At 45.4% G+C, this 20,863-nt stretch overlaps 1 protein-coding gene and 1 long non-coding RNA gene across 5 annotated transcripts in view; one reads left to right on the top strand and one right to left on the bottom strand.

The window, feature by feature from the left end:
• The first annotated feature begins 104 nt into the window (after positions 1 to 104).
• LOC132474233 (uncharacterized) lies at positions 105 to 7,926 on the top strand. 3 transcript variants are annotated; one of them, XR_009529624.1, is made up of 4 exons: positions 105 to 267; positions 591 to 769; positions 6,040 to 6,233; positions 7,487 to 7,926. It is a non-coding gene; the product is annotated as an uncharacterized LOC132474233 (long non-coding RNA). The 3 variants fall into 3 exon arrangements; XR_009529625.1 differs by having other exon boundaries at positions 586 to 769; XR_009529623.1 differs by having other exon boundaries at positions 105 to 769.
• A 451-nt stretch (positions 7,927 to 8,377) lies between these two features.
• bcas3 (BCAS3 microtubule associated cell migration factor) overlaps positions 8,378 to 20,863 on the bottom strand; it is a 210,352-nt gene continuing 197,866 nt past the window's right edge. For both annotated transcript variants that reach the window (XM_060074791.1, XM_060074792.1), the window contains one exon: positions 8,378 to 10,024. In XM_060074791.1, the coding sequence (XP_059930774.1) occupies positions 9,876 to 10,024 (149 nt within the window). In that variant the 3' untranslated portion in view covers positions 8,378 to 9,875. The remainder of the gene's footprint in view (positions 10,025 to 20,863) is intronic.

The following is a 20,863-nucleotide window of genomic DNA, read 5'->3' as shown; positions in this document are numbered from 1 at the left end:
AAGCATTAGCAGTAAGAAAACATGTCAACAGAATAAAATATTAACCAATGACAGGAAGGATCTGGAAATCCCACCCCCATTTCCAAGCCAAGCACCGGGTCAGCCCTCCATTCTTGGCCGGCAGAGACATCACCTCGATCGGCTTGTGTTTTACAATGTGGAAGAGGCGCTCCTGCGATCGAGAGCGCATTGCCTCAATAAGAGAATCGAACCCGTAACCTATTGCATAGTTATAGCGCCTTACATTGCCAAGCATTACCGTAAGAGGTACATATTCGCTCCTCCGTGCGCTTTTCTAGCATTAATGTGTTTAGATCTTTTAACTATTTTATAATTTCTCCGTCAATATAGATTTTAATTGGATTCGCTAAAAGACTTGTTATTTTGGATGCATATAAACGACCAATTTTGTATGATTACATTTATAATAGCCTAGAAGGTTCTTATTTTTATGTTTCTATTTTTTCATTATTTGTATTCAGTCGCCTTATTTTCCGCGCTAGGCTTTATTCAATAAAAGACTATGGTCTGTGTTATGAGGGTCAGAGATAACCTAAATAATATCGTTCGTTGGACCGCTATGAGGTCAGAACGACGCGCCGGTCCGGTGCCTCAGCGTCCTGACGGAAGGGCAGCTCCCGTTAAAGCGGACATCGGCGCTTTAAACGGGCTACAGCCCCGGGGCATCACACCCTGAACCCACATGCGATGGCCAGGGAAGAGGAAACCAAAAGAGATGAATTTCCAGAGAAAACTCGGAGCAACCGGGGTGAGTGTTAAACTCCGATGCATGTTGGACCACCTCGACATCAACACGAGGAGAGACTTCAGAATGGGAATGTTTTTATCCTTTGAAAAAACATCTAACATGATCATAACAACCAAGATACGTTTCCCCAATACAAAGGAGACGTGACCATGCCAGGAAGTTCTCTCTCATTTCGAGTGATCAGCCTTTATACTGTGCACATGTCCTGTCCAAGGCGTCTTTCTCACGCGTCCCTTCTCCGATCTGTCGGACGCTATACGGTCAGATGATCTATTGCGCACACCGGGTAGATCCCGGGCGATCTAGGTAGGGGACCGGACTACGAGGGCATGACATATAGCTTATAGTCACTGTTATTGCGTCCCGACCGGTGGATGGTGGGGGTTCCTCTTGAAAACATGACCCGGGACGCTGGAGCATGCTGGTCTCTGTGCGTCCTGCCCTGCGTCTCTGTGCGTCCTGCCGCGCATCTCTGTGCGTCCTGCCGCGCGTCTCTTTAGGAACCCATTCTGATGCATTTGGATCCCGTTTGTTAAAGAGCCGCTCGGCGCCAGCCCGTCGACCCCAGCACCATAATAAGACCACTCTCTTGTCACTTCGTATTTACCCGTTAACATCTCCAGCAGGAGCAGCACCCTCAAACCCCGTTTATGTCCTGCTATCCACGTTTTAGGACCAGTCCTTGAACAATACCTGATTATATTACTAGTGTCAAATTAAATAAGCATTACTACTGTCCCGGCGCTGTGAGCCAGTGAGCACAGCCTTTAAACAGGGTCTGGTTCATCTGTTTTACACAACATCAACATGTACACGAACAACAAAAATCTTCAGAATGCCTTTCTGACAATAAATGCACATTTTATGAACCCAAGCCCATGTCTCTTTCACCCAACATACCTATAAATAATACTAAAAAAAATGTCATGTTCCGAATGTTCAAATATTTAATATTTAATATGTATTTTACGCTGGGAAAATCTTTCCCAATATGTCATTAGTGGTGGTACGCACTTGTTGCATATGTTTGCTACATGATGGGATAGACGAGGCAACAAATTCAATATGAAAACCTTCAGGTCAATCCGCCCAGAGATTTAACATGGAACAAAAATGGTTTGATTGGCTCCCAAATTATAGATTTATTTTGCAATCTATTTTAGGCCAAAAGACAATATAATCTATTCTGAGATATTTTATATTATTTTAGATGAACTGCTGGCACACAAACACAGCATTTTAAAAACAGAAGAACCATAGTGTAGAGATTGTAGAATATATAGAGGAAATAGGACCAGGACAACCATGAAAGTCCTTTAGTTTTAGGCTCGACATGTAGGCTTGTCCAACAATTGTAATCGTAGACAAAAAAGATTAGTAACATATGGCGAAGGATAATGATTTTCTCTGACAAACTCAACTCTTAATCATATCAACAACGCATGTTCGTTTAGTCACCATTTATATGTTCTGTATCGTCCGTGTTACTGATGTAAACACAAGTCAGTGCGATTTAAAAGTCATTAAGTCCTGGTGGAGCTGCGCCGCGTATCAAAAGAGAAGGAATCACCATAATGGACCAAAAGGTTTTAATAGCCTCACTGCACAACGATGGCAATGAACACATTCAAGACTTCTGAATGCATAAGCCTCGCTCTACATGAAGCATATATATATATATATATATATATATATATATATATATATATATATATATATATATATATATATATATATATATATATATATGGTTTATAGTTTCAGAAATTTTAAACTTTAATAGTTTTTCGCCTATAGGTCATCATTCTACCGGTCCATTCAATGAGCTAACACTTGCATAACACCTCGTAAGATGCATAATTAAAAGAATTCAGGTTAAAGAAAGAATCATTTGAGTCCTGGACTAATATTTGCCAAATGAGAGAAAAGGCGAAAAATCAACAAACTATAAAGCAAGGGCCTTGATAACAACGGTGTTACCAATGCTTTGAGTGGTCAGTGTTAAGGATGGGGCATTATCAATGAAATATATTCTCATGTAGGTAAAGACGTAGGCCTAATTTCTTTTTGTTGTGTCATTAATCCGTGGTGCTGGAAGATCATAGGGGAATCCCTTTCAGCACCAAACTACTTAAAACAATTTGCTTATAATTGAGTATTGAGCATATTTTTTTCTGTCCCGACATTGTTTCTCTTCTTCTCTTCATCTCCTCATCTTCTCTCCCCATCTCTCTGCCTCATCTCTCCAGCTATATTTAGCAGCTAGTCTAAGGCCTTGGCGCCAGACCGTTTAAGACCTGTCAAAGTCCCTCATATTTCCCCCTGTCACATGTACACCCAGTGCCTCCTCCTCCACCACCTCCGCCTCGACCACCTCCTCCCCCTCCTCTTCCTCCTCTATCACCTCCTCCTCTTCCTACTCCTCCTCTACATCCTCCTCCTCTTCCTCCTCTACCACCTCCTCCTCCTCCTCTTCCTCCTCCTCCTCCATCACCTCCTCCACCTCATCCTCGCTATTTTATTCTTGCAGTTCTCTGCTTGTCTTTCTGTCCCCCCCTACACACATGCACACACTCACACACACACACACACACACACACACACACACACACACACACACACACACACACACACACACACACACACACACACACACACACACACACACACACACACACACACACAGACAGACAGACAGACAGACACACACACACACACACACACACACACACACACACACACACACACACACACACACACACACACACACACACACACACACACACACACACACACACACTCACACACACACACACACACACACACACACACACACACACACACACACACACACACACACACACACACACACACGCATGCACACACAGATACCCACACACTCTTCTCATTAAATCCAGGACTCAAATGGTTCTTTCTTTAACCTGAATTATTTTACTTCTGCTTCTTACAAGCTCTTATTAGCTCAGTGGCAGTGACTTGGCCGGTCCAATGGGGACCAATTGAAGTCATAGAGATAACGTTTGGCATAACACGCACACACGGTGAATGCACACACACACACACACACACACACACACACACACACACACACACACACACACACACACACACACACACACACACACACACACACACACACACACACACACACACACACACACACACACACACACACACACACACACACACACACACACACTCTCTCTTCCTCTCCCTGCCGCCTCAGGCCCTTGTTTAATTGCATTAAGGAGAATAGGTGTGAGCAGTGGTGGTTCTGATGGGCTCTGCGGCTCGTCAACACCCAGTCACCACTATAAAGGTGACCCAGCCTCACGGTGGAGTGGGCCCTGAGTCCCAGAGGCAGACCAGGTGTTGTGCGTGTGGAGGTGTGAGCCAGGGTGCACTGGGCAGGTGAGCCAACAGGCGGGGGCGCTAGAACGAGGGATAGAGGATCCCTGTGTTTCCCTGCCTCTCAGGGACACCTTCCCTCACTAGGCCTCACGCCTTCCTCTATTAGCACCATGGTAACGCGGGCTCCTGAGCGAGGCCATCACAGGCCAGATGAGCTGTAGGCAGTCATGCTCACATTCTTTCATGCTTGATTCCAACACTCTTCCTTGCGCTCGCCTTCTCTGCCCGCCATCTCTGCCCCGTGTTCAGGGAGAGCCCCGGCGAGCCGGCTGGGTGCCACGCCCGGGTGGCTCTGGAGCCCCGACCTTCTGCCGGCCCCCTGTGGGGGGGGGCGCTGTCACCGATGGATTAGTAGGTGTCAGCGGGCTCCCGCAAGGAGCCAGAGCTCTCTATTCATGAGGCCGCCATGAGCGTCGAGCCTCATGTCAGACAACGGAAGCGCACCGTGTTTTCACCTGACACGGGGACAGCACTGCTACAACAAGGCCTTCCTCAACAGATGTAGCTTAAGGGCCTTTATTAGTGCGCCCGGTCTAGTGGAAAAGCAGCAGCCCAGCCTTTGTGCTCCACTGTCGCCCAGCCTCACTAATGAGCAGCAGCTCACTGCTGCAGCCGGCTTCAGTAGGCCTCTGTTCTCTCAGAGAGCAGGACAGGGATTCAGGCTCATTTGGATATAATGATAAGGCAAATTAGGAATCACAATAAGCACTGACAAAGCATTTAGACTCAAAAATAATAATTTATTGATCATAGCATATCGAGACAACAAGAAACCCTAAAGATTATTGTGTACATGAAAACAGATGATTTATAGGGGAGTTATGCAATGGGAAATCCACAGGTAGGCCTTTATAATAATTTAGATAATTATAATAATTATAATAATAACAAGAACAACAATAAAAATCATAGTGATTGTAATTAATATAATTATAATTATTTGAAGCTTTTAGTTAAGATTAGTGCTTGTTTCCGTGCGTTAAATACATGGGATACAAACCTTTAATGATCAACCAATCGATGACATTGCATTTTTCTACGATCGCTATACTCATGTCCGTATATATGTCCGTAAATGCATATATTATTAATGTTAACTTTTAGAGACATTCCTTCTCACACTACGCTGTACCTTTCTAGACCAGCTTAGTCTGATTTTCATTTTCCTATTTTTACATATAAAAAAACAATTATGTTGTTTTATGTTATGTTATGTTATGTTATGTTATGTTATGTTATGTTATGTTATGTTATGTTATGTTATGTTATGTTATGGCCTTCATTCATAACTCAGTGAACCAGTACGCCACAGGACTTCAAAATATAATAAATCCTAATATCCTAGTTGTTAGGCCTAAATGTAACAAAATATTCCCATACACCAAAGTAACTCCAATATCATGAACACTATAACATTTCAACATTAAAGCCTTTTGTAAATGCTTTATATTTATTCGACTATTTAGTCAATAATCAAGATTGTGTTTATCATTAACAAACTTAGACAAACTTATCATAAATGTCATCTTGAACTAGAAATCTACTGTACGGTTCAAAGGTATTGGCTCTATATTGTATGATTAGGCTTCATATTATAGTCTACATTTTTGATGAGACCAAAACAATAAGACAAAAGCCTCACTCTGATCCACCTCCAGTCCGGGAACCTGAATTCATTACCACACGCATGTCCAGAGAGTCTGGAAGTTCAGGTTCTGGGGTCCAGGGCCTTGGATCAGTCCTGGGCCTGAGGTTGAGCTGCTCCCGGGCTGCTTTGGGACCAGCGCGTCGTTTCTCAACGCTCTGCTTCCCTCTCTCTCTGTGCTCTGGTTTCACAGGAGCAGACCGGAGGAGGGAAAACACTGAGAACCAGGGGATACCCGTCGGCAGTGCCGTGAACCATGCAGCCACCGATCCGGGACGTGCATCTCGACCCCCCGTTGAGCCGCCAAAGGAAAGATCCTTATCCGGATCGGTACCGGACCCCAACTCCAGAGGGTCGAGCCGGGCCCCGTCCCACCCTAACACTGAGGTGAGTCTGAGCAGACACCAGCTAATCGGAGAGCAATGCGCATTGCCTCATGAAACCTCATGACAACATTATCATTCGGCCGTTCTCAACCTACCCCTCCTTTAAACATTTATTCGCATGTCGATGTTTTTTATTTTATTATTCCTGTAGAAGCCATTTGTAATCCACGAATCCTGACGAGTGCCCGCCTATTAATCCGAATGAAACGGTTTTGATATAGGCGAGGCTGTAGTTTGTTAAAACGATGCAGCCTATTAGGCTATGTAATTGATTTACAACTGCTCATAAGTCCGCAAGTAGCCTAAGTAACAGGAGATAACCATCCAGAACCAGGGTATTCAGGTAGCCTCGGCTCCTTTCTGGCCTACCAATGAAACGCTCTACGCTGTTATAACGTAGCAAGTTTCAGTGGCGGTAAGTGCAGGCCCATGCTCAGATATCATCCAGGACCGCAGAGTGGGTCCCCTAAACACTTGCCCCTCAGAGCTCCGGTGTTTCAATGTGACTCCAGCAGCCGCGTTGTCTGCACATATTGACGCGTCTGATCACCACTCAAGGTCGGCCTCAAGAGACGGCATTCGGTCTCACACAGAGACCCACGACATTTACCTAGAGCAGAACACAGCAGCACGACCAGCGACAGTAAACGGTTCATTAAGTCAAGGTTTTTCGCTAAAACAACTACTTAAACTATCTACAAAACAATTCTTAAAAAATACTGCTGCACGTCACAGTGCAGCAGTAATGAAGGCGTTTGGATGAAGGGGCAGAGCCGTGAGCTAGAGACCTCTAAACAATGTCCAGGGCCCCCCAGAGACGGAAAACACCCTATTACACAGTTTTGTAAATAATAGTGGAGGTGTTGATTGAGTCCGAATAAGAAAATCTGCCTAATAAGGGATATTTGCATAATTGTTTGTGAAGGTGTGTTGTTTGCTAGACACGCCCAACTGTCAAACTGCACCATAACTGAAGGTGATGACAAGGTCCTAGGGACCATCAGCAGCTCCATTTTCTAGAATCGCTTTTAGCCCTTTTCTTCTGTTTTCTCTTCCATAGCAGAAAACATCAGATTTTCTAGAATGGAGGTCACTTCTCCTCACTTTGACTCCCACAACCAATATTCCAAAAATAAATGAATTGTTTCTAAAGGGTGTTTGTTGACAGTAATGTCCACGTTCCACCATAGTGTCTTCACCTCTATCTAGAAAAGAATAATTAGTGATTTGTCATTTGTTTTCTCTCATTCAAAGAAATCTGCTTTCTGAAAAAAGGAACAGACAGGAGGAAGAACGAGGACCTGGCTCGCATCAACCCACACTGAGCCTCCAGAAGGGTCTTCCTGGTAACTCAGGTTTTCACTTTGCTCCACACCACCCTTTTGCAACCAATCACAAAAACAATGTCTGATTGGCCTGTAGTTATGTAAAGGAGGGGTCATTTTGCCACTCTAAATTATATGTTTCATTTAATCGGCCTATGCTAGTGTCATTTACTTCAAGATATGTCATTAAGTCCAATAATAATTCAAATGTTAAAACTTTAATTATAAATGTAATTTCCGTTGATATATTTGACTTAATATAAAGCTTAAGCATTTCATTTGAATTACTTCTCTATTCCTTTATGTTAAAAAATAGTGTATAATATTACAAAAGATGTATGGGAATGAAATAAATGTTGCTGAACAAAATATGACTTGGGTATTGCTGTTTCTTATCATTCAAAGTTGTCCGATTTTATCAGGGTTAGTTGGGCGAGGTTTCCCAATATAATTTATCATTGATTAAAAACTTAGTGATCTTTTAGTAAATTACAATTCTGGCAAATTAGTGTTGATTATGTGTTATTGTTGAATTACAAATAAAAAAAATATATATTAATGAAATGAAGACCCCTGAAAGGTCAGAAATAATAATTTGCTAAAGCAAATATTGAAAAAATTATATATATATTGGATCTTGAATTATGAAAAAGGTCCCATCTGTGTCTGTACTTAACTTCTAATTATGGAAGGTCTCAATTCAGTAGTAATAAAAATCAACACTTTAAACATACTTACTCTTTATGCGTAGAATTCTACTTACTTGTTACTTTATCATAACTTAAATGGACAGCACTAGTTTAATTAAACTGAAAACAACTTGATTTCTTAAAATTTATTTGCATGAAAGAGGCAGAAAATGATCATAGTATTTTACAAATCAGACATTTCAGTCAATAACAAGCATGTGTCTTGATTTAGGATGAATACATGCCAAGTTCCATTGTCCAATGGCTAAGTTGTGTTTCCAAGACATGAAGTGACAATAGGTGTAGCCTACAAGCCTCTGTTAGGAATAAACTCATCTCATATAAGAATGTATGTGTTGCATTTAACCACCTTCAGTATAAAAATAGTCTCATCATTATAATCACGGGAAACTTTGGGAACTTCCACACTCCTTTGAGATATATTGATTAGAGTAATTGGCATCAAATCATTGTATTCTCATAAAGACATTTGACACTCATAACAGGGTTAGAGAACAAGCTAGGGTGAGAGAGATACAGTAGTCAAGGCATGAGAAAATGATTTGATCATCGAGAAACCTTTTAATTTGTATGTTACTAACGTATACACAAATACCGCAGAAGGACTCTGAGGGGAGGATCTATAGATACGTCTGAGGAGGCTTGGGATAAGCTTTTCATAATGAATGCATATCAGAATGTTGATCTAGAGTAGTCTGTAACCAAATTCCAACATAGAGTGAGTTAGCAGTCACGTGTCCCCACAGTGTCTGTTTCACTTTAAATGAGACGAATCAGAAAGAAACAAAGGCAAGTCCATATGAAACCATGAAGCGGTTAAGAAGATTTAAGAAAAATACACAATTAAAGATTTCAAGCAGTGATAAAGGAGAAAATAAAACACACCCACGCACACACTCAAAAGCAAGCATAACCACACGCACACACACTCATTCACCCACCCACCCACTCACTTACTCACACGCACACCAAGAGTGGTCACTCACTTCTGACACACACTGCGTGTGCAGTGATGTCAACGTATGCAAATGCCTTCATGAGATAAGCACACCGGCACAGATACCAGATACCCAAATAAACCACTCCTTCCCCTTCACGCTGGTGTGTGTGTGTCTTGTGTGTGTGTGGGTGGTGGAGGTCTGGAGACAGCCAACATCCTATTAAAAGGTAGGAGACGTAGGCAGGGCTATAATACAGAGACAGCGCGACGTGGCCCGGGACATGAGCAGGAACAGGAGACCGGAACACTAGTGCGCCCCAGCTCACTACATGAAGAACAGTGACGGGCACACACACACACACACACACACACACACACACACACACACACACACACACACACACACACACACACACACACACACACACACACACACACACACACACACACACACACACACACACACAGCTGTGCTTTAGAAATGCTTGTAACAGAGGGCTCCACCACCTATAAAACACTGTGTCAGTCAAACACATGCAACCCTCTCCGCCCGCGAAGCAATGTCCTCCTTCTCGTCGTTTGGTTCGGTCCCCAACGAGGGGGGGGGGGGTGAAGAGCAAGCAGGTGGAGCTGGTGACGGGATGGACTCGGTGGGCGGGCCTCGTCCTCTAGGGGAAGGCGGACGGGAACAGGCTGAGGGGCTGGCTCTCGTTGGTGGGCAGGGGAGAGCGGTAGCCCTCGAAGTTGCGCGGGATGCTGCCGCTGGTGGAGCCCGAGCTGTTGCTGAGCGTCTCGATGCTGCCCTCCCGCTGCAGCTCTGGGGGAGAGGGGACCACAGGGAGACACGTCACATGGAGGGAACCCGTCGGATCTGTGTCTGTGTGTGTGTGTGTGTGTGCGTAGGGTTGTATGTTTGTGTGTTGTTGTGTGTGTTCTCTGGGGGAGAGGGGACCACAGAGAGACACGTTCACATGGAAGGACCCCGTTGTGTCTGTGTGTGTGCATGTGGTTGTGTGTGTGTGTGTGTGTGTGTGTGTGTGTGTGTGTGTGCTAGCAATAGACCCGTTTCACATAGGCGTTGTCCTGGGACAACCTCGGGTGTCGCTCATAACACATAATACATAATGATGGGTCTGCTCCTTCCTTGCACCAGGGCACTGCTGGTAGACTAAACTAGTCTAATTCACTTTGACCGTGGACCATGGGCCCTGGTACGTTGTAGGAACAGACCCGTAATTAGAGTGGTGAGCCAAACCTGTGTTTGTCTGACGAGGACGCCGCTGTGAGACTGGTCCTTGGAGACCGTCGACAACACTGAACAACATCGACACCTCTCGTTGTGGTCCACGGCGAGACCAAGCTCGTCAAGCGCACGTCATTTATAGTATGCAACTTGTGATGTGCGCGGACCAACATGCTTTGTCTGCTCAATGGCTGCTTTGTTGATCGCTCCACTGCCATGCAAGACCAACATTCACGAAGCATCTGCGATGGAGAGCCACTGTCGTCGAGGCAAGAGGGAACGGCGCGAATTACATCACTCAAATCCCAATCAAGATCTATTTTAAGCATTGTTCCATATTAATTAATCAAATATTGTGATAAGAGCCAACCGGCGATGTAAGGAAGGACCAGAGGTTTCTGAGTGCACAGAACCCGGTGCTTCACCGGGACGTCCGCGCTGACACGCTATGTGGCAACCTCACAGCCTGCCCTCTCACCCCACACTTTAATCCCCTACACTACCCGGGCCAGCAGAGCCGCTGGCACACAGCTGAGGCAGTAAATCCAGTGTGTGTGTGTGTGTGTGTGTGTGTGTGTGTGTGTGTGTGTGTGTGTGTGTGTGTGGGTGTGTGGACGTGTGTGTGTGTGTGTGTGTCGGGCTGTGTGTGTGTGTCTGTGGGTGTGTGTGTGGGGAGGGTTCAAGAGCAACCAAATACTAAAAATCCCACTGCACTGACAGCACCAAACACACATTATGCAATTGCTGTTTCCAATTAGTGCCAGGCGATGTCACTTGCTCCAAGTGCACACATGCCAACACACCCTATGTCATCATCCTGTAAACGGGCCACGCAGCAAGGTTATCTCCAACCCTGGCGCAGAAACACCTCCTGTTTGTCAGCTCTGCCCCGTGCGTTCAGCGTTTCAGCCCAAGCATTTGGTACAATCATTGTCCGCAGAAATGCTGAATCGACCTTCCAAAATAATAAAGGAAGATGAAGATCAATCTGTCTGGCTTCCTTGCCCCTTGATAGAATTCCATGTTTTAATGCTTTTTTATTCATGTCGCCTTGTTGCTATTCTCATTATTTTCTCACATTTTGATGTGAATGAGCGTAATGGGGAGAGGTTGGAATAAACTATGATGGTTCTTTGGCCACTGCACATTTTCCATGTCTTTGAACACAATATCTGAATCAAATTAGTAAAAGCCTTTAACATGGCTTTCCACAATCCTAGAGGAAACCCCAAGAAGTTAAAAATGTTTCATCGTATCGAATTTAATGATTTTATATGGAATAGCTCTCGATTGTCCTTGTATTTTTAAAAAGTACTACCAATGAGTATTGCATGGAGTGCAGTTCTCTCACACTTATTCAGTCTTTCCCTCAAACAATCGGCCCCTCTGTATACATGTGCTCCTTCCACCACTGCTATCTTCTAACCTCTCATCTTGAACCCTGGCTGATCATCTCCTTTGCGCCCCCCCCCCCCCCCCCCCCCGCTACGTCTCTGCCAGCCTCCATCCGTGGCGTTATTGTAGCCACCGCAAGCCGCTGAACACCCGAGTAAGGCTCAACAGCACCGCCTAATCCAGCCTCATTGTGTCACACCTAGCAGCCATTCAGGGGGTCTTAACCTCTCACGCCCCCTGCACAATCCCCCCGCAGCCGTACCGCTGGGGATCTGCTCCCGCGGGACCCGTGTCACTGTGTAAGGTAATATAGTTATTTATGGCCGGGCTTTTTCTTTTACTAGTCCGACCACAGCCAGGAGAAAGCAGTCGTGTCTTGGAGCGAGGCCAGGGGAGCGGAGGGGAAACCCCTGTTCGGCCGATGTTAACGTCGTTCACATTACACGCAAGGGGGTGACGGCGGCCTTCAGAAGACAATGGAGTTCAAGCCGAGGCTCTGGCTCCACCGACCGTGGCGCTAAGGGTTGGAGGTAAGGGCTCTGGCGTCTGAGCCCCACAGCCACGGCCGCGGGGCTCCGGCGGTGAGGACTCTGCGGGCCTGAATGTGTCCGCAGTGCGCGGGATCTGTGAGACAGAACAGAACGGTGTCCACAGGTCTGGTCCGGTCACCTTGTGTGACTTGGACAACTTAATCCTCTTAGCCTTTATCCCATCCCATAAAAACCAATATGAGGCATCAACACGCACACCAACGACACGCCGTCTCCTCCCACGGACAAAACAGCCGACGCAAGACACTCTCCGACAACGTCGAGCCCACTTCCACACACGCCTTGTGCTCCCGCTGGCCGGGGGTGGTGTTGGGCCGGCGGGCGTGGGGGGGGGGGGGCGGCGTGTCCTGCAGTGGTGGGACTACACATGCTATTCTTAGCAGATCAAAGCAAACACAAAGGAGGTCTTAATCAGCGGTTTTGTGCCAGCTCTTGGCCCCGTCGCGGTGCCCCCACGATCCCCTCCCTCCTAGACATGGTCTGGGAGGTGGGGGTGGCAGTAACACGTAGCGATGCTGTACTTACCCCGGACTGATTGTTTTTGTGTTTTAACTTTAATCTCACGGTTACCTCCAGCTGGCTTTGATTAGCGCTCTCACGTCACATTCCAACCCCTGGCTGTCATACGCGCTCGGTCTGACACACACTCACCCGCACGCACGCACGCACGCACGCACGCACGCACGCACACACACACACACACACACACACACACACACACACACACACACACACACACACACACACACACACACACACACACACACACACACACACACACACACACACACACACACACACGTATGTTGGCATGCTCACACACACAACCAATGGGTCCTAAACGTGCAAACATTAAGACACACAATCATAGACACAATCACAATTCTGAATCACACTTTCCTGGGTTCTTTCATCGCCTGTTGTAAACATCCTTTTCATGTCCTTCGCACGTACGCACGACCACGTGCACACTCCCACACCCACACACGCACACAAACACACACAAATAAATGGGAAAAAATGCACTAATGTTCTGGAGTAATACACTACCGTGGACACTGATTTAACTGTTTGGGTGTTTTCACAAACTTTTCCAAACACACTGCAAAGGCCTCCACAGTAAATCTTATTGACCATATGATCGACGCTCTTTGGTGTATATCTTGGCACTCAGATGTCTTTGGCTTCATATTTTTAAAGTACATCCCTATTGGTCAATAAGATGCTTTTACAAAGGCAAAAAATAATAATATGATGCATGCTTATTCATGCAGGTCATTCCACCTCTACAGCTAGCAACAGTTAGAAAGTGAGCGCATATTGGAGAGAAAATGAAAAAGAAAAAAGTCTGAAAGCAGGAAGCATGGAGACTAGAAGAGGGCTTAAGGTGTTTATTGATCCGGTCTTAATGCTACAAAGATAATGAAAGGGCTTTGCCTCTAGACCTAGGCCATAGGGCCCTACACTGATTGAAAATCCTCCTTTTGAAGTGAATGAATCCAAATATATGCACTAATCATGTACCATTGCATTACCTGTCGTTAATCTATTTCAGTAAACTGGCAGACCGGGGGCTTTTATAACATGAGAGCAAATGAAAACAGATCAGAGCCAGAACAAACAGCGAACACGGAGAGCACATGGACTGCACTCAGGGGAGAGGAGGGGAGGCAGGGGCAGCTGAAGGGACTGTGACCCACATCCACAGGCCAGAGTGGCGGCCGCACACATGTCAAGGTTGAATTGAAACGCACATAGGAAGTGTTGTTCTGGGACGGTGTTGAACGAGGCGTACCTTCATTGAGAATATTGTTGAGCAGGGTCCTCCAGTCTTGCCTTTACGGGGCCCAGTCCTAATGTGAGCCAAACTACAGGTAGGAGCCCCGATTGTTACCGTTATAAAATAATTTACTAAGTTTAAAAAGCGAGCAATAAGAATGTACGTAAAACGGAAATAACACAAACACGTAGACGGCCACATCAAAAGAGTTCTTGGAAAGCCGGTCACCGATGCGAGACCCACATTGATCGGTGCTCACATGTAAAGCTCATTAATATCAGAGATGATCCTGATGGACTGTGAAAAGCCCGGCTTAGCTCACCCTCCTGCACAGCCACTCTCCTGTCCCAAAGTGCAAAAATACATTAATGCTATCACAGAGCCTACGGGGAGGAGATACCAGTTTATGTAATAGGATACAGACAGGGTGCACGCTGCCAGCTCCAACGCTGACGGCAAACCCACGCTGGAGTCTGAACCATGACAGATATTTCACACCAGAGCTCATTAAAGGGACTGAAAAGTGGCCGATGTAAATAGAAGGCCCTTTCATTCAAAAAACACTCTTTAGATTATCAGGCAATGCTGGCCTCCTTTCACACTTCCAACCATTAACAGACTACATGGGCTCCTTCAAATGTGAACAACGTATATATTTAATATAAGAATAGGTAAACAATAATTATTATTACTATGAAGAATAATAATGTTAGGTATAATATAACAAAATATAATATAATCCTAAAATGACCATGATATGTCATCAGAGATATGCTTTGGCCGTTGTGTTATGATTCACTATTCTCAGATTATCCCCGGTTGCCAGATTGGCAAACCACTTGGCACACAAACACAGGGGGCTACATCCATTGAAGCAAGCAAACAAACTGGATGAACTGAGATTGTACTAGTTTCTACCCGACCTAAAAAGCCTCGTTGTCACTCTAAAATGCTCCATGACCGGAGCCGTGCTAAATCACGGGCAAATCTGCGAGTGTCCTTTGGAAGACAGCTCAGACCCTGGAAGGATCTCAAAATGGATGCCAAATTAACGGGTTTATAATTGGTAAACAATAAATACAAAAATAATAGAATCATTCAATGTCTTCAACCTGGCAACCCGGGTGCGCTTCAGTTCTTGGGAAGAGGATGACGTCTGAGACAACCCTCTCCACTATTGTGAATTTGGACACCAGTACCTGTTTTAAATGCTTGATGTCAATGTTAAATATTGTACCTGTTATTTCATGTATCGTTTAATTTGCCCAAACTTCTTATTTTACTTTGCTATAATTTGAATCATGCACCTAACATTAGGCAGATGTGTCAGTGACTTAAGAGGTGAAAGCTGTCACGTAACACTTCAAACCTCATAGCTATGGAAGTGCTGTTAAAGTGCACCAAAGTGTTGTTTGAAGAGAAATTGAAATATCTTCTGGACCAGTGGACACTTTGAATTATGTACGTGTCCGTGTTCCAAGCCCTCCTTTGTCACACGGACAGTGTTTCTTTCTAGCAGGGTGTGCGTTCTTTTGTGTAAAGGCCGGCTCCTAATGGCGCCCTCATCCTATACATGGCAGAAATGCTCACGGCTCAGAAGAACCATTCAAAAGAACCAACTAGCATTCCTATAGTCATGGTGTTGGCGCGTTTTTTACATGGCTGAGCCCTTCAGCAGGAAAACAAATGCATATGTAGGCCAGTGATAAAGGAGAAAGCCTGTAGACATTCACTCTACTACGGCAATAGAGGACAAGACGCACCCTTCACGCTACCCCCTGTGTCGACCTCTGAGTCCCTTCCTCTCCTCGTCCTCAAACATGCATGTGAGGCACACCTTTATGTCCTTCAGTCATGTTAGCTGGAGGCTTCAGAGGATCAACATTCACCTCTGCATACACCTGTTTGTCTCTCTGAATCGAAAAATCCTATTGTTTTCGGTCAATAGCTTTGAGATTTGGTAAATGTCGACTTCAGACGTATGAGATGGATGGAGACGGATACACGCGGAGGCGGGCACATTGACAACGTGGTGGTGCCGTAAGCTCATGGTGTTGTAGAGGAGGGCTTCTTCCTGTTGGCGTTAAGAAGGGATGCCAGATTGGGTGGGAAATCTGGCCCAATCTGGCAACACTGATGTTAAGTACGGGGGCCCATGCAACCAGCCTGGGATGCAGCGTGGGTGTGCTATACGGGTCACCATGCGGTTTACAGGTTAACACTGGTGGACATCACAGGCACGTCACACGGTGTGCATACACATGGACATCCTATGCATGCATCATATGAACAACAGGCACATGCACCCTCAGAGAGAGCGGAAGACCTGAGGTCAAAAGGGAAGGGTCCGAAAGGCCTCCATGGGGGGGCCCGGGCAGTGCACCTGGGACTGTGTGTTCAGGCTATGGGCTTGCAATCTGTTTTGAAGCTGGTGCTATGTCAAGCTTAACGAAATTCTCAGTTCCATACAGAGAGGGGACAGAAGTTGAACCCTAAACTAGGATTTTACATTTCAGCTAGTGGAACGCTTTACATTGATAACACCAGAAGTAATGACATGTTAAAAACACTGGATGCTTGCATAATGTAAATCCAATAAATATACAAATATATTTTAAATGAATATTGATATATATATTCAATTTGTGTGTACACTGAGCTAGGATTGTGAGGTCTACAACAGTGCAGGTAGAAATTGCATTCTGCTCTACCAGCAGCATTCAATTTTCTTTTTAATTTCAAAATACGAATCCCTATGACAAATCCCATCTATCGCGAACCCTGGCGTTACACAAGGCTTTGTGCATTCTGCATAAATGCCAAGCTGCTCCCCAGACACTTGAGTTAGCCTGAAGAGCTTTCTGTTGAACCCTCAGCAGCCAAATGGAACATAAACCAATCATCTTGCTCTAAACTTCTGACATCGTCAAAGGGCCTCTTCTCATGTGTAATGTGACCAGCCAACATGCAGCACTCATATTATTGGCAAACCACTGGCAGAAAATTATTCCACTTACCGGGACCATGTTTGCGGATTTCATAATTATCCAATTAAATGGCCTTGTGTGCTATTATTTGCATTCAAGTGATGGGTTGGAAAGCAAAAAAAAACACAAATCTGGACAATAGCATAATGAAACAAAGATATCCCATGCATCATCACTGGTTGTTTTAAAGTGTCTTAATCACAGCTCAACCTTGATCTCTGAGGCAGGGCTGTACAATTACATCTCCTATGAATGGCTACTCTTTGGCCAGATGCCAGGGTCACAGTATGGGTGGCCTCAAGTATAACGAACATCGTTTCAATCCTCATTGTCTCCTTTGCTAGCTGGCTACCCACCCTCTCTTCCTCTCCCCCTCCCTGTCTCTGAAAGAGAGGCCCCTCTGAGCCGACAGGACGCACCTCTGCTCAGAGCGGCCCGGATCTTACCCCGGGTACAACAGTTTCTCTGGCAGGTTGGCAATGGCTCTGTGACTGGTCTGGGCTACTTCTCCTTTATGTTTCCTATCACTTATTCATACCGCCATGTTTTATTGATTCAAGGACACACACACACACACACACACACACACACACACACACACACACACACACACACACACACACACACACACACACACACACACACACCGTATGCACACGTATACACGCAACTTATGTATCTATCACAATTTTGGTGTTTTGTGTGTATGCCTGCATAATTGCTAGGGTGTGTTAAAAACGGGTTTGCATGTGTTTGTGTGTGTTTCTGTTTATGGTGATGAGCATCTAATAATCCTAGAGATTGAGTGTTTGTTTCCAGCAGAAGTTGGATGACTCCCTATTGTCCAAGGTACAATATATCACCCATTCACCAATTCACACATGTAAAGCTGCTGGCGTACGCACACTATTTTTTAGATAGGCTTGAGAATACATTTGGATACAATGGAGTTCGATCGGCCATCAGTATTAAACAATGCTGACAGTGACAGTCCTGGGACATGGCAGGGATCTAAAGCGTGCTCAAAGGGACGAGTATGAGTGTCAGGAACTCAGAGCTATGCACACTCTTTGGGGGTTAACAGCGACGGGAGCAGAAGACGTTGAATGCTTCGCTCTAGAGGGGCCCCGGGCCACCAGGCCCAGTTCAGCACATCTCTCTCCTTCCTGCCCTTAGCCGCCCCATCAAAGGTATGTTCTCAAGCCTTGTGTACGGACAACCCAAAACAGGCTAACAGGGATTGAAGTTATATTGGAAATAAAAAACTCCCCCTGCTACTGTTCCTCTCCTTTCTCTCCCAGTCTCTCTTTTATTCTCTCACCCCTCTATCTCTCCTCTCTCGTCCTTATTCCCCTCCTCTCGTGCCCAGTCTCTCTTCTACTCTCTCGCCCTCAGTCTCTCCTCTCTCGCCCTCTCTACTCTCTCTCCGTCCGGCCCACCCACCCCGGTGTGCCTCTCCCTTGAGCGAAGCTGTTAAGTGCAGCCGCCAAAAAAAGTCCACAAAAGCCCATTTGCAGTATGCCATAGTCAGTCACACCGACACACACGCACACACAGAGACACGCCACATGCACGCACGCACGCACACACAGAGACACGCACACATGCACGCACGCACACACACACACACACACACACACACACACACACACACACACACACACACACACACACACACACACACACACACACACACACACACACACACACACACACACACACACACACACACATTTCCCACAAAAAAACACACAAAAAGGTACAGCCTGACACGAACAGGCAAGGACCAAAACACACATGCTCTTGTATCCTCATGTGCCATCCACATATCTAGGAACAACACATACACACGCAGAAACATGCACACACGCGCACACGCTCGCACACACACTTCCCCCCACTCCGCTCTGGGCGAGCGAGGCAGAGTGGCAGAGAGACCAGGCCGGGATAAATGATACAATGATATCCGGGCCTGACGCGTTTATGTGGGCTGAGGTGCGGAGGAGGAGGATGGGAGGGGGGGGGGGGCTGGAGCGCGAGCTCTGAATACAGGAATTATTCTTCCATCGTCTCACCATGTCACTGAGGCATTACCCTCAAAGTCTCGCCTGGCGATAGAGAGACAACAGACAACGGTGGAGGAGAGAGGGAGAGAAAGAGAGAGTGCTTCAGGGGCAACTGTAATGACCACACACTCTTCTTTCACACTCTCTCTGTGTGCCATCGTACTCTCTAACTGTGGTTAACATTGCGCCCCCGCCCCTTTACAAACCCCCACCCCCCCCCCCCCCCTCGGCTTTCTTCCATTGCTCCTCTGTTAGATACCTTTCATACTGAGACAGCGAGATAAAGACTGCAGAAGAGAGAAAGAGAGAGAGAGAGAGAGAGAGAGAGAGAGAGAGAGAGAGAGAGACAGAGAGAGAGAGAGAGAGAGAGAGAGAGAGAGAGAGAGAGAGAGAGAGAGAGAGAGAGAGAGAGAGAGAGAGAGAGAGAGAGAGAGAGAGGGAGAGAGAGAGAGAGCACAAGGCAAGAAAGAATGAATGCGTGCATGAGGAGAGAGAGCAGGGGAGGATTTCATGCGTTTTCTTGGTTATCATATACTTAAAGCTAGGGTAGGCAATTTAGAGAAAACCAGCCAGAGTTATCTATACTTTAAAGTATCCAACCGACAAAAAGGGCCTCTGCCCAAAGCCACTCCCCCAAAACACGTGACTAGTTTTTTCTAGTTAAGCAATAAGGTCTGCCTCGTGTGTGTAAGACTCAGGAGTGTGCGCAGGTCGCTGGGTTAGTGGGTACACAGACAGACAGGTGGGGCATCCATCAATCAACTGAAGGGACTGAATTCATGATTAGGACAGGCTGGTTACAGGCCTTAGACAGCCACAGATACCCGATTATTATACTATAGCATTTGATTTATTGACTGATTGAGGGACAAGAATTTCTATCAATAAGACACAAAAATGCTTGTCAAATAAATAGTCTACGCCAGCTTTAATTCTAGTGCAATTGAAGCATCAAACTGGGCAAGACAACCATGATTAGCTAAATGTATTCTTGTAACAAACGGCTATGCCTAGTATCTCTGTCTTTAGATATAGCTAGTCTGCTTATTAAGAGACAATGGTGCACATATTTATGCAGTAAGATTTATAGGGGAGAGAAAGCTGTGACTTGATATTGCCTATTAATAAATTTTATGTACTTGCATGATTCTCACAATTTATGGTTTGTATCTTCGTGGTTGAATGCACTTATTGTAAGTTGCTTTAGATAAAAGCATGGCTAAATAAATGTAATGTAATGTAATATGAAATAGAGCAAATGGCTCCTATGATGATAAAGGGGGAAGAGGCAGATCAGATTTGTTGCACTTTCGTCTTTTGAATCAATTTACGCTGGTCAGTCCAGCGTTTGAATGGTCATACAAGTACTGTTATCACAAAGACCAAAGTGCTATGTTGCTATTGTTTACATTATGGTAGTCATAAGCACACACTACATGTTTTGGCATGTAGCCTTCGGTAGAAAAAAAAAAAAGACAGTTTACCAACGATATTGGTAACGGACGTTTAGGTGAAGTCACGAGAGATGGTTTATAAGGTTTAATCATCCAGACCGGTTTTGTCCTTTAACCAAAAGTTTGAGGAATAGATGCAACAGCACTAAAGCGTTAATCTGCCCCACACATGACATGCCT

Source organism: Gadus macrocephalus, chromosome 16 (assembly GCF_031168955.1).
Source record: "Gadus macrocephalus chromosome 16, ASM3116895v1".
Taxonomy (NCBI): Eukaryota; Metazoa; Chordata; class Actinopteri; order Gadiformes; family Gadidae; genus Gadus; species Gadus macrocephalus.
The sequence above is the reverse complement of the archived record's forward strand: the minus strand, read 5'-3'. Positions and strand labels throughout refer to the sequence as shown.